The sequence below is a fragment of the Syngnathus floridae genome, chromosome 8 (assembly GCF_059516105.1).
Source record: "Syngnathus floridae isolate MCC-2025c chromosome 8, RoL_Sflo_1.0, whole genome shotgun sequence".
Classification (NCBI taxonomy): Eukaryota; Metazoa; Chordata; class Actinopteri; order Syngnathiformes; family Syngnathidae; genus Syngnathus; species Syngnathus floridae.
In genome coordinates, this window is record NC_142420.1 from 3,617,468 (window position 1) to 3,629,963 (window position 12,496).

The 12,496-nt window shown below is 38.7% G+C and overlaps 2 protein-coding genes across 18 annotated transcripts in view; one reads left to right on the forward strand and one right to left on the reverse strand.

The window, feature by feature from the left end:
• Nucleotides 1-145: 145 nt before the first annotated feature.
• scel (sciellin) lies at nucleotides 146-6,795 on the reverse strand. Of its 5 annotated transcripts, none has more exons than XM_088382537.1 (19): nucleotides 6,648-6,795; nucleotides 4,875-4,959; nucleotides 4,709-4,771; nucleotides 4,118-4,180; nucleotides 3,886-3,918; nucleotides 3,766-3,801; nucleotides 3,606-3,644; nucleotides 3,455-3,523; nucleotides 3,324-3,371; nucleotides 2,725-2,781; nucleotides 2,573-2,626; nucleotides 2,423-2,491; nucleotides 2,250-2,336; nucleotides 1,722-1,790; nucleotides 1,529-1,642; nucleotides 1,386-1,460; nucleotides 1,176-1,284; nucleotides 563-665; nucleotides 146-482 (listed from the first exon to the last, which is right to left on the reverse strand). In XM_088382537.1, the coding sequence occupies exons 2-19, from the start codon at nucleotides 4,940-4,942 to the stop codon at nucleotides 466-468; spliced, it is 1,173 nt and encodes a 390-aa protein (XP_088238663.1). In that variant the 5' UTR covers nucleotides 4,943-4,959; nucleotides 6,648-6,795; the 3' UTR covers nucleotides 146-465. The 5 variants fall into 5 exon arrangements, with proteins under 5 accessions (XP_088238663.1, XP_088238662.1, XP_088238664.1 ...); XM_088382536.1 differs by having other exon boundaries at nucleotides 1,386-1,463; XM_088382538.1 differs by lacking the exon at nucleotides 2,250-2,336 and having other exon boundaries at nucleotides 1,386-1,463.
• Nucleotides 6,796-10,689: 3,894 nt separating this feature from the next.
• mycbp2 (MYC binding protein 2) overlaps nucleotides 10,690-12,496 on the forward strand; it is a 49,739-nt gene continuing 47,932 nt past the window's right edge. For all 13 annotated transcript variants that reach the window (XM_088382605.1, XM_088382610.1, XM_088382617.1 and 10 more), the window contains exon 1: nucleotides 10,690-11,357. In XM_088382605.1, coding sequence (XP_088238731.1) covers nucleotides 11,083-11,357 — 275 coding nt within the window. In that variant the 5' untranslated portion in view covers nucleotides 10,690-11,082. The remainder of the gene's footprint in view (nucleotides 11,358-12,496) is intronic.

Here is a 12,496-nt window from a genome sequence, read left to right on the forward strand (position 1 = left end):
ATTCAACATTTATGTTCCCTAGTGTAAGAGTCATTAATGGTCAGTGTTATCATTTTATTCAACATTATCAATGTGGGGGAATTACTCTGTCTGCTTTGTATTTATTTGTACAAGATTTAAATATGAATCACAATGACACAATAGCTTGATATCAATACAGTGACCGCTTTTATTGCACGCAGGAATAACAACCCCGGCCATCTACATCACAGTATTGCTATCATCACATTATAAATGAAGAGTCCCTTAAAAGCCTTCAGAGAATATCAGAAATAATATATTGAATATATCTATTCAAACTGTCTGCTGTTATATGTATGCCCATCCTTCAAGATCATCCAAAACACCTGAATCAATGCAAATATAATGGAAAAGAGAACCTATTTGACCCCTTCCCCCCCGAACAATTTTTCTAAAATGTTGAATCGCTTCTTTTTTTTCCACCAAGGAAGTTGAAGTGCAAGGTCAGTGACGCCATTTATCTGCGGGATGAAATATTGATTTGATTTCTTACTTATTTGCCTTTACCTTGTCATAAAAGGTCCGAAGGTGTGTTTCTTACCTCTGGTCACGTCAAAGCAGTTCTCGCAGTGCACCATGTGGTTGTACACCCACATGCTGTCGCCCGCTTTCAGGTGGCCCAGCGTGCCATTGCACACTTCGCACTATGTACAACAACAACAACACACTACAGTTAAATAAATCCTTATTATTTTGTGGCTTGAATCAAACATTACGTAAATCTCATATATTTTTAATAAATCGGTCATTGTTAGGGCAGCACGGTTAAGAGAGTTAAGAGGGTGCGGGTTCGATTCCACCTCCGGCCCTCTCTGTGTGGAGTTTGCAAGTTCTCCCCGTGCCTGGGTTTTCCCCGGGCGCCCCGATTTTTGAAAACATGGGCCGATTGAGCACTCCAAATAGCTCATAGGTCTGAGCACGCGTGTGCAACTGGTTGTTCGTCTCTGTGTGCCCTGTGATTGGCTGGCAACCAGTTCAGGGTGTCCCCCGCCTACTGCCCGATGATTGCACACCCTCACATGTGTTACTGTAATAACATTAGTCCGTGTAGAAAAATCTGAAGCTTCGAGATTTTCCTTCAACTGATTTTATAATTGATTTACAATCTCTAGCTTTAATTAGGCTGTTTTAACTAAAGTGACAAAAAAAAATACCTTAAAGCAGAAAGCATGGCAGCTGATCTTCATTTCATCCAGGATCATCTTGGCGTCGCCATTGAAAGGCTTATGGCAGTAGGTGCAAAGTTCCCTCTCAAGAGTTGCCCTACGTTGATAACAATGTGAGATACAATACTAAGTACTACTGAAGACAAATTTGATCTATGAAAAGATTTGAAATCTCATCCTGAAGCTTTTTTTTCTAACCTATCAGGACTGGTGTAAACAGTTTTGATGGATGATGTCATGGGACTTGACAGCATGTTGTCAGACCTGCTGGTGCTGCTGGAAGGGTAGTTTTATTGTTAGAAATGTTTTTCATTTCTAAAAATTAACATTCATGCATGTACCTCCTGTACGTCGTGGAGCTGTATTCAGTTGGACCGCTGATGCTGCTGTATTCATAGGTGGGAGATGATGTGGAGGAGTAGTAGTAGTTCCCACTTTTGCTCCCGTAGTCGTCACTATGGCCGCAGAAACACAGCATAATGGTGAAAATAAAACCAAGTGTGTACGTGCAAAAGGATGTGTGTGTGTGTATACTTGGGCAGGTTGCTGCTGATAGTGTAAGAGGTGACACGGGCACTGGGAATTTCATCAGTGTAAGAGCGGCTGCATGTCAAAGAGAAAAGCATTTATTCGTGTAAAGTAGTCAAATTAATTTCAATGAGATATATGAATACCAGTCGATCAAAAGTTTACTAAATTTAATGTACCGTATTTTCCGCACTATAAGGCGCACCTAAAAACCTCCAATTTTCTCAAAAGCCAACAGTGCGCCTTATAATCCAAAGCGCCTTATATATGGACCAATATTGAATATTGGTGCGTCCAAATATATGGATTTATATATGGACAAAGTTTTAAAATGGCCCATTCATTGAAGGTGCGCCTTATAATCCGGTGCGCCTTATATATGGACAAAGTTTTAAAATGGGCCATTCATTGAAGGTGCACCTTATAATCCGGTGTGCCTTATCGTGCGGAAAATACGGTAACATCAAATATGCTGTCCCAAAATAAAATGTAATAATCCGATAAAAAAAAAAAAAAAAAAGCGTGCCTGTTTACCTAGTGGTTCGCAAGGAGGACGATGAAGATAGTGGTGCTACACTGCTCTCCACCGTCACTATCTCTCTCTTGCTTACGCTCGAGGTGCTGACACCAAAAAAAACCACGAGAACATTGTGAAGGTGTCGATTATGGGATGTAGGTTTCTTGGACAAACATGGATGTCGCCTCACCTGTAAGATGAAGATTGAGCGGAGGAGATGCCCTTTGGCAGCAGGGTGTCGTACAGCTCATCTCCAGCCCTGCCATCACATGACAACGTCCACATATATGACTCACAGTATAGTTCATCAATCATTTCGTCGATTAAACGCAAAACTAACCCATTAATGCTTCTTGTCACAGTCATAGTCTCACTGCTGGAGAGACTTGATCTACTGCAGGCAAAATAATGAAAGTTTTAGCCCATTTGTCACGCTACTTGTAACAAATAAAAATCGGCTTCTTAAATGTAAATAGTAGATGAATGTCTCACTTGTCGTCATCTCTGATAGCATTGGGGATGAGCGTATCATACAGTTTGTCCTCAGTACTGCGGACACAAAAAAAAATCTTCTCATTTGCGGAGAGGGGTTACAGTTTCTTTATAAATATACACACGTATTAATGAAATGCATATATTTTAATTGCAATTAAGATGAATTAATAAATTGAACATTTAACGTACTTGGTTATATTTTGCTATAGCTAACAGTTCAAATAAAACGTACATATGAATGAAACGCATTGTATTTTTTTAAAATCTAATGACGTTTGTATTAAAATGTTTTATTATTTTAGTTGATGGATGGGTGGATGATAGACAGGCGGACGGAGGGAGGGAGGGAGATAGATAGATAGATAGATAGATAGATAGATAGATAGATAGATAGATAGATAGATAGATAGATAGATAGATAGATAGATAGATAGATAGATAGATAGATAGATAGATAGATAGATAGATAGATAGATAGATAGATAGATAGATAGATAGATAGATAGATAGATAGATTAGAAGATTATGCTTTTTGATGGACCAAAAACATATTTGTGATTTTTTTATTAGCTTTGATTAGCTTTATAAGCTCTCACCCTTTGCTGAAGGTCTGCACCCGCTCGCTGAACGTCTTGGTGGGACTTCTGCAGATAAAAACCAACAGCAAAAAACATATAGTTAGAATCTGACCGATAACAATCCAAAAACGTGATAGGCCATGCTTTACCTGAGACTCTGGCTGGTGACTGTGGTTTCTGTGATTGTACCATCCTTGCTCACTGTGGTGGTGGTGGTGCTAAAGACAGAACACAAGTTTCACAAACATAATTTTTTATTTTCAAATGGTTGGGATGCATGAATGGTAGTTGCTGGTGCACCTTGAACCCGGTTCATCGCTTCTCCTGTAGGAGGGGGAGCTGGAAAAGACACATTGTAATTTGCATAAAGCCGCTGGAAATTGGAATATGCAATGGATATTTGAATATTTGCAGCCGCTTTACTTCTTTTAAAGACAACTAGTTATTTAGATGTATCTACCTCGGAGTGTAGGAGAGTCTGGAGTGGGAGTAGGAGCTGCGTGTAACAAGGTAGAAAGGCGATTATTAAAAGGCCTCGTGGCGCTTTTCGTGAACATTTTTGAATCAATTTGACACAAACCTGGGTTGGAGCTCATCCTGACTACCACTGAATCTAAAGCAACATAAATGACAATTAGTGGTTCATATGCAACAATTACACAATGTGAATCGGCTTATTTAATTATTTTGTGTTTCATAGTCTCTACGTTGGACCAACGGCATTTTTTTTTCATGGTGTTCCTCCTGGCATGTTTATGAAATGGCAATAAACTACAAACAAAAAAGAAGAACCTCCAGGACCAGACTTTTACCTCTTGCTAAGAGACTGAACAGATGATGACCTGGTCATTTGTGTAGTACTTTCGGTCATGGGGCTGTAGTAAAAAAAAAAAAAAAAAAAAAAAGCTAATTTAGTAGGAAACATTCCATAAACATGGCAAACATGTTGTCTGTTGTTATTATTCTTATTAGGACATTATACAGTGGAACACTCCAATAGTTTTTTAACTCTTTTTAGTATTATAATTTTTCAACTTGTGCAAGAGCTAGTGATGTTAAAATGCAATTTAAAACATCGATCCAAGTTAATAAAGCTTTTGTGACTGCAATTCATGCCACATTATTTCCTGTAGAAAATTAAGGTTTAGGAAATTGAACAATTTAGAAGTCAACCAACTCCATGGGAAAAATTGTGTTTGGGACTTTGGATGATTGTTCCACTGTAATTTACAAAATGATCATCTACTCTTTCTTTCTTTCTTTCTTTCTTTCTTTCTTTCTTTCTTTCTTTCTTTCTTTCTTTCTTTCTTTCTTTCTTTCTTTCTTTCTTTCTTTCTTTCTTATCCTCACAGGTCGTCGGTGTGCTGTTGATTTTTTTTCCAATAGAAAAAATAATATTCTACCTGCTAAGACTATCGGTGGATCTGTAGTGGCTGAGAATAGATGAACCGAAGTTTGGATCTCGGCTGTAGAAAAACAAGAGGACGACAAATGAACGCATCCGTAAATAAAGTCACACCCAAAACTCTCTCGCTCTTCGTTTTTGTGTTATGTAATGATTGTACTCACTCAACAGCTTCATATTCATCCTCGTCTTTTCTGATCCAACTGTCATCTTTCAGCCGAGAGGTAGACATGACGAGGGTGTTCTTGGCTTTAAAAAGATCACAATGCTTATGTTTTATATCACACTTTCAAAATGACATCAACAAGGAGTATTATATTTATCATAATATCACTGCACTGCATCACCACTTTCTGATATTTTCGTCATACATGCTCGTCAAAATACAGACAATGCATGAAAAAGTATAGTTCCAAAGATGAATGAATATTAATAATAACAATGGTATCTTATTATATATTGCAACAATTGTTTTGGATTTTTTTTGCATTAATAATACTCCATGCAATTATTACAGTTGTATGTTTTTCTTTACATTTTTAATATAATCCTACATGCATACACATATATACAAATACAAATTCATGAAGTTATGTATTTTTGATAACATTTATAGTCAAATCAATACATAAAATAACACAAAAGTAATTTGTTACTCATAGCAAGTTATTATTAACAACCGGTATATACTATGTATTACATAATCAGAATGTTTAAACAACAATCACAGCCAACATAAAATAATAAAATAGAAAATAAGCATGCATAATAGAATTAATCAATACTGGTATTCATGACCATTAAACATGTAAACTCATAAATGTCTTTATGATAATACATTATTACAAAATAGCCTAATAATAATATAAAAACATAGAATTAATAAACATTTGATCGGTGAAGTTGGTTTTTTCAGCTGTGTGTGCTGAAGAGGAAATTTTAAAACCTTATACACGCACTACTGTACTATGGTCAATAGGGGGCACTGTGACTGAACTGCTCTTACACTGTACTGTATTATGCCTCACCTGGGAACACCTGAGCTGTTTGTAAGTTGAATGAAAGAGCTGCCTTTTTAAAACTGGTTTATCTGGATCCCAACCCACACGAACACACCCCCACGTTCCATCCAACCCACACCCACACTAAACACTGAAATACATAGTAGAATATGAGTGACATGAGTCATTAGTGTCAGTTTCCTGACTGCTGTCTACATTTTTTTAAACCTGTGAAGCGTTAATGAGGATTTCTCCACCAATGCCATGGAATGAACTCTTTGTGCATTCAAATATGACTCATTTTGAGTTTTTAGATTCAGCTTCAAATCTATTTTGAAATTAGATTCCATTTGTGAACATTTTAAATGGTCAAGATGCAAATATTTGCATGATTCGTGTCAGGGGTGAGCTGCCCCTCTCTCACCCCTTGAAAAAAATTGACAATATAACAAATAAAACCCTCAAAGGAACTTTAAAATGTAATTGTTAGAGACATATTTAATGGATGAGTAGTTTCGCTTTACTTCAATTTGATCTTACACTATTCTTATTTTGTTGCACTTGTGTTGGAATGTTCCTTAAAATAGGATAATGAGATTATTTTCCTTTTACAATTTTAGCATAGCTATTGGCTTACTAAAAAATTTCCTGCTCCTGTGTAATGACTCTCTCACTGACTCCCGTTAATTGACAGTCACTTTAATAACCGCTTTTTAATGTGTGTGCTAATGAATAACACAAGCAAATCAATGAGGCACGGATTTCATTAGTCAATATTTGTTCTAAACGCATTATAATCAGGCAAGCAAGTTGGATTGACTTCATATTTGTTTTTTTTTCACTACTAAAAAGTGAAGAGTCTGTTGACATAAAACAGAAGTCAATATTTGATATTTCTGAGATTGCATAGTTATGGAAGGAAAGGAAAGTGCGTACCTCTGTGGAAAGTTGTGAGATCTAAGCAGGGCGGAAACAAAATGGAGCTCTAAATCCTGCCTTTGCACCTGTATATCACACAGCAGTGTGCAATTACACTCTCGCCAAAGCCCTTTTAACCCTAGGGGAGGGGATTTTAAGGTCACCCCTCGGGCAGGCGGGGCCTCGGTGAGTGCGCTGTAGACCTGTCGTCGACATAGAGCAAGTTTATCAGCCGCCCAGCCCGCTGAGACACGGGTGGAATGAAGGTGGAGCGCTTTGAAGGACCTGCACGTCAACTTAGGCGTTGGGGAGGCAGCAAATGGGTGCGGGAGTATATGTCAATACTAAAAATGTGCAAAATGCAGGTATAATTTTTCAAATCAGTTTCCGAGTAGGCTTTACTCTGAATTACATGACTGTATCTTTAATGAATCAGAGTATCACCAGGAGACTTTGCACTTTACAACAGTCGCAGTACAGACACATGTACTATCAAAATCAATGATTCCCAAACACGGCAGTAAGTCAGGACTTAGGTGTGGAAAACTTAATTCCAGCAAAAAATTTGTCCAGGTATTATAAACAGAAGCGATTCTAAGATCAGATGTTTAGTGGTGCTGAGCTCCATGCAGCCAGGCAAAATAAATGTCACTGTTTTGTCGATTTTAATCCAAATGAAGGGAATTCATTTCTAAAATTGAAGAATGGTACATTTTGGGAAAGTCTGTGACAGAACCATTTAAACTGCTATGTTGAATGCTGGATAAAATTGTCTTTCGTCTCTACTACTTGTATTTGTCCTTGTCTGTTATTGATCCTTTTTTGAAATTTTGGCACTTGTATTCTTGCACTCGTATGCGCTGCTGTGACAAGTAAATTTCCCCGTTGTGGGATGAATAAAGTTTTTGGAACCAATTATCCGCGATAAACGAGATTGTGAAGCCTCCAGTCTAATACTGCTTGCCGGTACAATTGCTCCAAATAAAATTAAAGGAGAGCAGCAAAAGTGACCTAATTTGGAGTTGCTACTAGATTTTCTCTTTTTGCAGAATCAGATATGCAAAACATGTTGCCTATTTCTTGGTTGCATAAGCAGTGATTTATCAACGTGGTGGGAAATGTTCATAAGAGGTATGTGCATCCAAGCTGAAAATATTTCACAGAGGTCGCTTTGCCTCACCTGTGTAGCTGTACACAAAAAAATGTGAAAGATCTAGAAATGCGGCAGATATCACTTGATATTGATGATATTAGCACGTTTAATTGGTCCAAATGTAAAGTAGGGAGGAGTAATTATTATATTATTGTTTATTGTCACACCTGTTCCCATATTTAAAGTAGGTCAGCACTTTTTAAAATGATACATAAAATTGATTTTCTAGATACCCCAGTTTGGAGACCTCTGGGCTGTCTGGACCTAAATTTGAGACCTACTGTTCTAAAGACATCTGAAAAAGAAGCATGAGTTATTTACAAAGGAAATTATGTTGAAATAATTTCACTCAAAAATTTTGACAAATATTGACTTGAAGAATGAGCCAGAATCCAGCTAGCATTTTTCTTTACACCTAATGTCAGTTAGTAGTGATGAAAATAAAATTTAAAAAATGTGTAGCCAATGAGAAAAGGTTCTATGATAAAAACTGGCATCATTATTTTATTTTCATTATTTCTTTCAGCACTAGATCGCATTGGTGTAGTCAGTGAAATGGTTATAGTGGGTTAGATATTTATGCCAAAAAAAACAATATCTCTGTCAAATAAATTAATAACCACAGGATTACTGGCAGTGGAGCAGACCGTAGATGCATAATAGAAAGTTTGGATGAAACTTAATTAAAAAAAAAAAATCTGATGAATCTGTTGCGCTTTCCAAAGCCAAATTCCATTTAAAATTAAAGTTTTTGTAAGGGTACACCACCGTTCGTAGACATGTTTGTGATTGAGAGATTCTTTGACTCCTATGGGACTGTCACTACTTGAACGATCAAAAGTATGAACGGCTCATAGCATGCCAGGGTGTGACAACATAATGCTGATCGGCAAGCCTCAGTTGCAATGACAGGAATGCAGACTACCCAGTAATGGGCTTGCTATTGTGTTTTGTTATGCTGGCAAGAAAAGAAATCCAAACACAGTTATGATTATTTTTCTCATTGTAATGATAGCACTACCGCACCTTAATTGGCAGCCAAGATAACATTAATCACTAAATATTTTCAGATTAGGAAATGTTTTACTCTTTAACAAATTAGAGCACCACCCAATGTAAGGTTTCTGTCACTGCTGCCCTAAATGAGCAGATTGGTATTTACTTAAATTATTTTTTAATGTTTAGCTCCTCCTTAAGTGGTGGAAAGGTTTGTGTGGCCCAGTGATCATAGGGGCTTGGTTGGCTTGCACCCCTTTAATGTGGGAAGTCTTACTTTAAAGTGAGAATTCCCACTTTAAAGTCAGAATTCTGATTTTATTCTCAGAATTCTGACTTTATTCTCAGAATTCTGACTTTAAAGTGGTAAGTCTGACTTTAACGTCAGAATTCTGAGAAAAGTCAGAACCCTGTCACCCCCCCCCCTTTTTTTTCTTAATAGCCCTAATCCTCTTCCGCAGGAAGGTGATATTACTAAAAAGAAAATTTACCTTGACACAGAAAAGGCTGTGGCTTCTCAGTACAAGTACAATACGAACAAAACAATAAATGTTAATTTAGGGTAGAAATACACTTGACAAATATACTAACCCCTGCCATACCCGTAAAATTTCACTAGGTGTCAGTATTGCTTTGAAAATCCTTTCAATTCCCTTTCTGTTGGAAAGTTTTTTCAATTGCTTGCCCTCATTATGGCTGAAGGTGAGCTGGAGCAGTTGACTTTGAGTGAGAGCTGGGGCCCTGGATTGGTGTCCAGGCAATCGCAGGACACATAGAAACAAATTATCATTCCCCATTCACGCCAATGGACAATTTAAGAGTATTCAATTAACCCAACATACACCTTTAGGCCAGGCCAGAGGATTTGTACATAAGGTATGCAAATAAAACCCAATAGTATTTAATTTTCATGACATTTTGTTTATTTATTTGAATCATAATTACCCACAATTCAATCAAATGAATTGCTAATTACATATGTACATTTAGGCTTTTAAACTTATTTTGACCATTCACAATAAATTCACAGGCAGCACGGCGGTGCACTGGTTAGCATGTCCGCCTCAAAGTTCAGAGGTGCAGCATTAAATTCCGGCTACAGCCTTCCTGTGTGGAGTTTGCATGTTCTTCTCGTGCCTGTGTGTCAAGAACATTTACGGTAGGCCGATTCAACACTCCAAATTGGTCGTAGGTGTGATTGTGAACATGAATGGTTGAATGAATGAATGAACCCTGCACCTTTGAGCTGTGAGGTGGACATGCCAACCAGTGCACCACTGTGCTGCCTCACATCTGATACAAATGACAGATATTTGAGTAAACGCCACATTGTGGTTTATATTCCATTAACATCATTAATAACCATTGATGGAGCTAGGGGCGGAGGCACAGTACTACTTTCCCAAAATATGCTTGGACGGTTTTCCAAGTGCCAGGGTATTTTCCAATTTTTCTGGAATATTTTTTCCCACATTTCCTTCCCGTTCTCTGTAAAGAACATACAATGAATGTTTATCAGTGTTTTCTTTAGAATATTTGGTTGTTTAGTTTAGAAAAAAAAAAAATCAGATGAATAATTTTTTTTAAAGGGCCTCTGAGATAGCCTGGCCTCCCACAACCCTCCAGGAAAAAAGGTCTAGCTCCAATAAACACCAAAAAAGGTCTATTTTTGTCTATTTTCCAAAGTAGACGGACGATAAAACAGCTTGCAATTAAAATACCAACCATAGGCGTAAAACAGAGGAGTCTTATTTCAAAATGGTCCAAAGTAGTCATTATCCGCAAGCATGCTACGTAGTTTAAAATGCCAATGGATGGTGATAATGTTCCTGAAGGCTAATAATAATCCCAATAATGAAAGTGTTCTGGCGGCTTGCGGGCGAAGCGACGCAGCAAACAGTGCAGGGGAGGGGAGGGATGATGGAGCTAAGATGGCAGACCGTCTGAGGGTGCAGCCGCTCGGGGGTCACCGCATTTCCGAGGGACAAATGGCAACGAAAACCCAACACAACGAATGCTCTTGATATTTTTGACATTTTATTGGGAATGTTCTTGTAGCTCGTGGAAGAGACGCGGAGGAGGAAGAGAAGGAGGAGGGAAGGAGGAGGACCTCGGTCGCTGAATTAGCCCTGATAACAAGCGCCGATCCAGGATACAATTTGTGCCATTTTCCGCAACGTTAAAAAAAGGCCACATTATTAGCGCGGCTTGGACTTAACAATACGCAGATTGTACCCGATGGCCGGGCGTGATTTAGCTGCTTTTAATTTTGCGTGATTCATTTATGCATTGTGCTCCTAAACGATGATGTGTGCCGCTGCGGCAGCGGCCGCCGCCTGTGGGGGGATTCTGCCCTCTTCGTCGCCGTCGATGGGGCTGGGAGTCCGGGTCATTTACGGACTAGGAGCCGATCTCTCCACAATTGGGCCGGGCATGGGTCCCTGTCCGACAACCGGAGCCCAGTCTGACTGTCGGACTCGGTATCAGCTTTTACTGTCAGGGAGAGCCCTGGCGGAAAGATACCGGAGGATTTACACGACTGCCATCAACGATAAAGAGCAAGGAATAAATCCAGGAAGGTGAGTGGGGCTATTTGGCTGTTCATGGTTGAGGCTGGCTTGTCATTCGCCGGGCTAGCTTGGAGCTAACCTTAGCTCAACTTCATATCCCCGGCGAATATCCCTAACGAAATGTCATTCATGTCTCGCGGCCTAGTTTTTATTCTTCATGTTGCATTCGCCTCTAAAATAAATCTACAAAAGAATCCCAAGAGATGCGCTGTTTTGTGAAGGGGTGGGGGCACTCCCGGTGGGGTCAGCTTGCGATGGTAGCATTTGGTCCAGGGACTTCCTTAGCCTCTCGGATCCCTGTGTAGCTCTTGTTAGCTTCGTCCAATATCCGCAAAAAAAGGCTCGTTTGATTGATGGATCTTTTAGCTGTACATCACAACACTTGTCATTTAAATAACGCCACTCGCTCCGAGCCGACGATTTAAATGGAACGCACCTTTAGTTCATATTAAAGCCCAAGCTATGCAGCTATAAGCTCAGCTGTCATGAAAGAATTTTACACAATTATACCCTAATCGACGTTACTACCACAACGTAAATAGACTAAAAGTGAATAATTATATCAGGAACTGTCCAGGATGTACATTGTTACTCAAGTCGTGGCCATACGTGTGTGTTTAGGCCCAACGGCGTCACTATTTCGATCGCTAGCTAGTTAGCGTGCCAGCTAGCTGGACGTCAACAAACATGGGAGTGTTTGAACCTCCTTGTAAATATTTTTTTTTTAAGGAGACGCACAATAATGACAGTGACACGATAATCCGTGTTTTTATTTATTTATTTTTGTAAGGGGGTTAGATCTCAAGTGGCAGTTTTCTTGCCTAAGCGGGTAATAGAGTTACGTCACTTATTGTCAGTCAGGTTGGAGGAGCTGGGTCATTGCAGCATCCTCCCTCACTCTGCTCTTGTTGATGTCATCAATGTCAGTTTTCAATGAGACTTTTCTTCACCACAAAATGATTATTTTACAGGCACCATGAATAATGGCAAAATATTTCAAGTCAAGAACAAAAACTATATTCTATCTAAAGCAGTATTGGACAGGGAAGAAAGTAGGAAAAACTTGTAAATGTACTGTAATAATATTATCAAAATATATTGTCAGTGTATACCCAAATTTAAATTTGGTCCCACCCTCTATTTAGAGT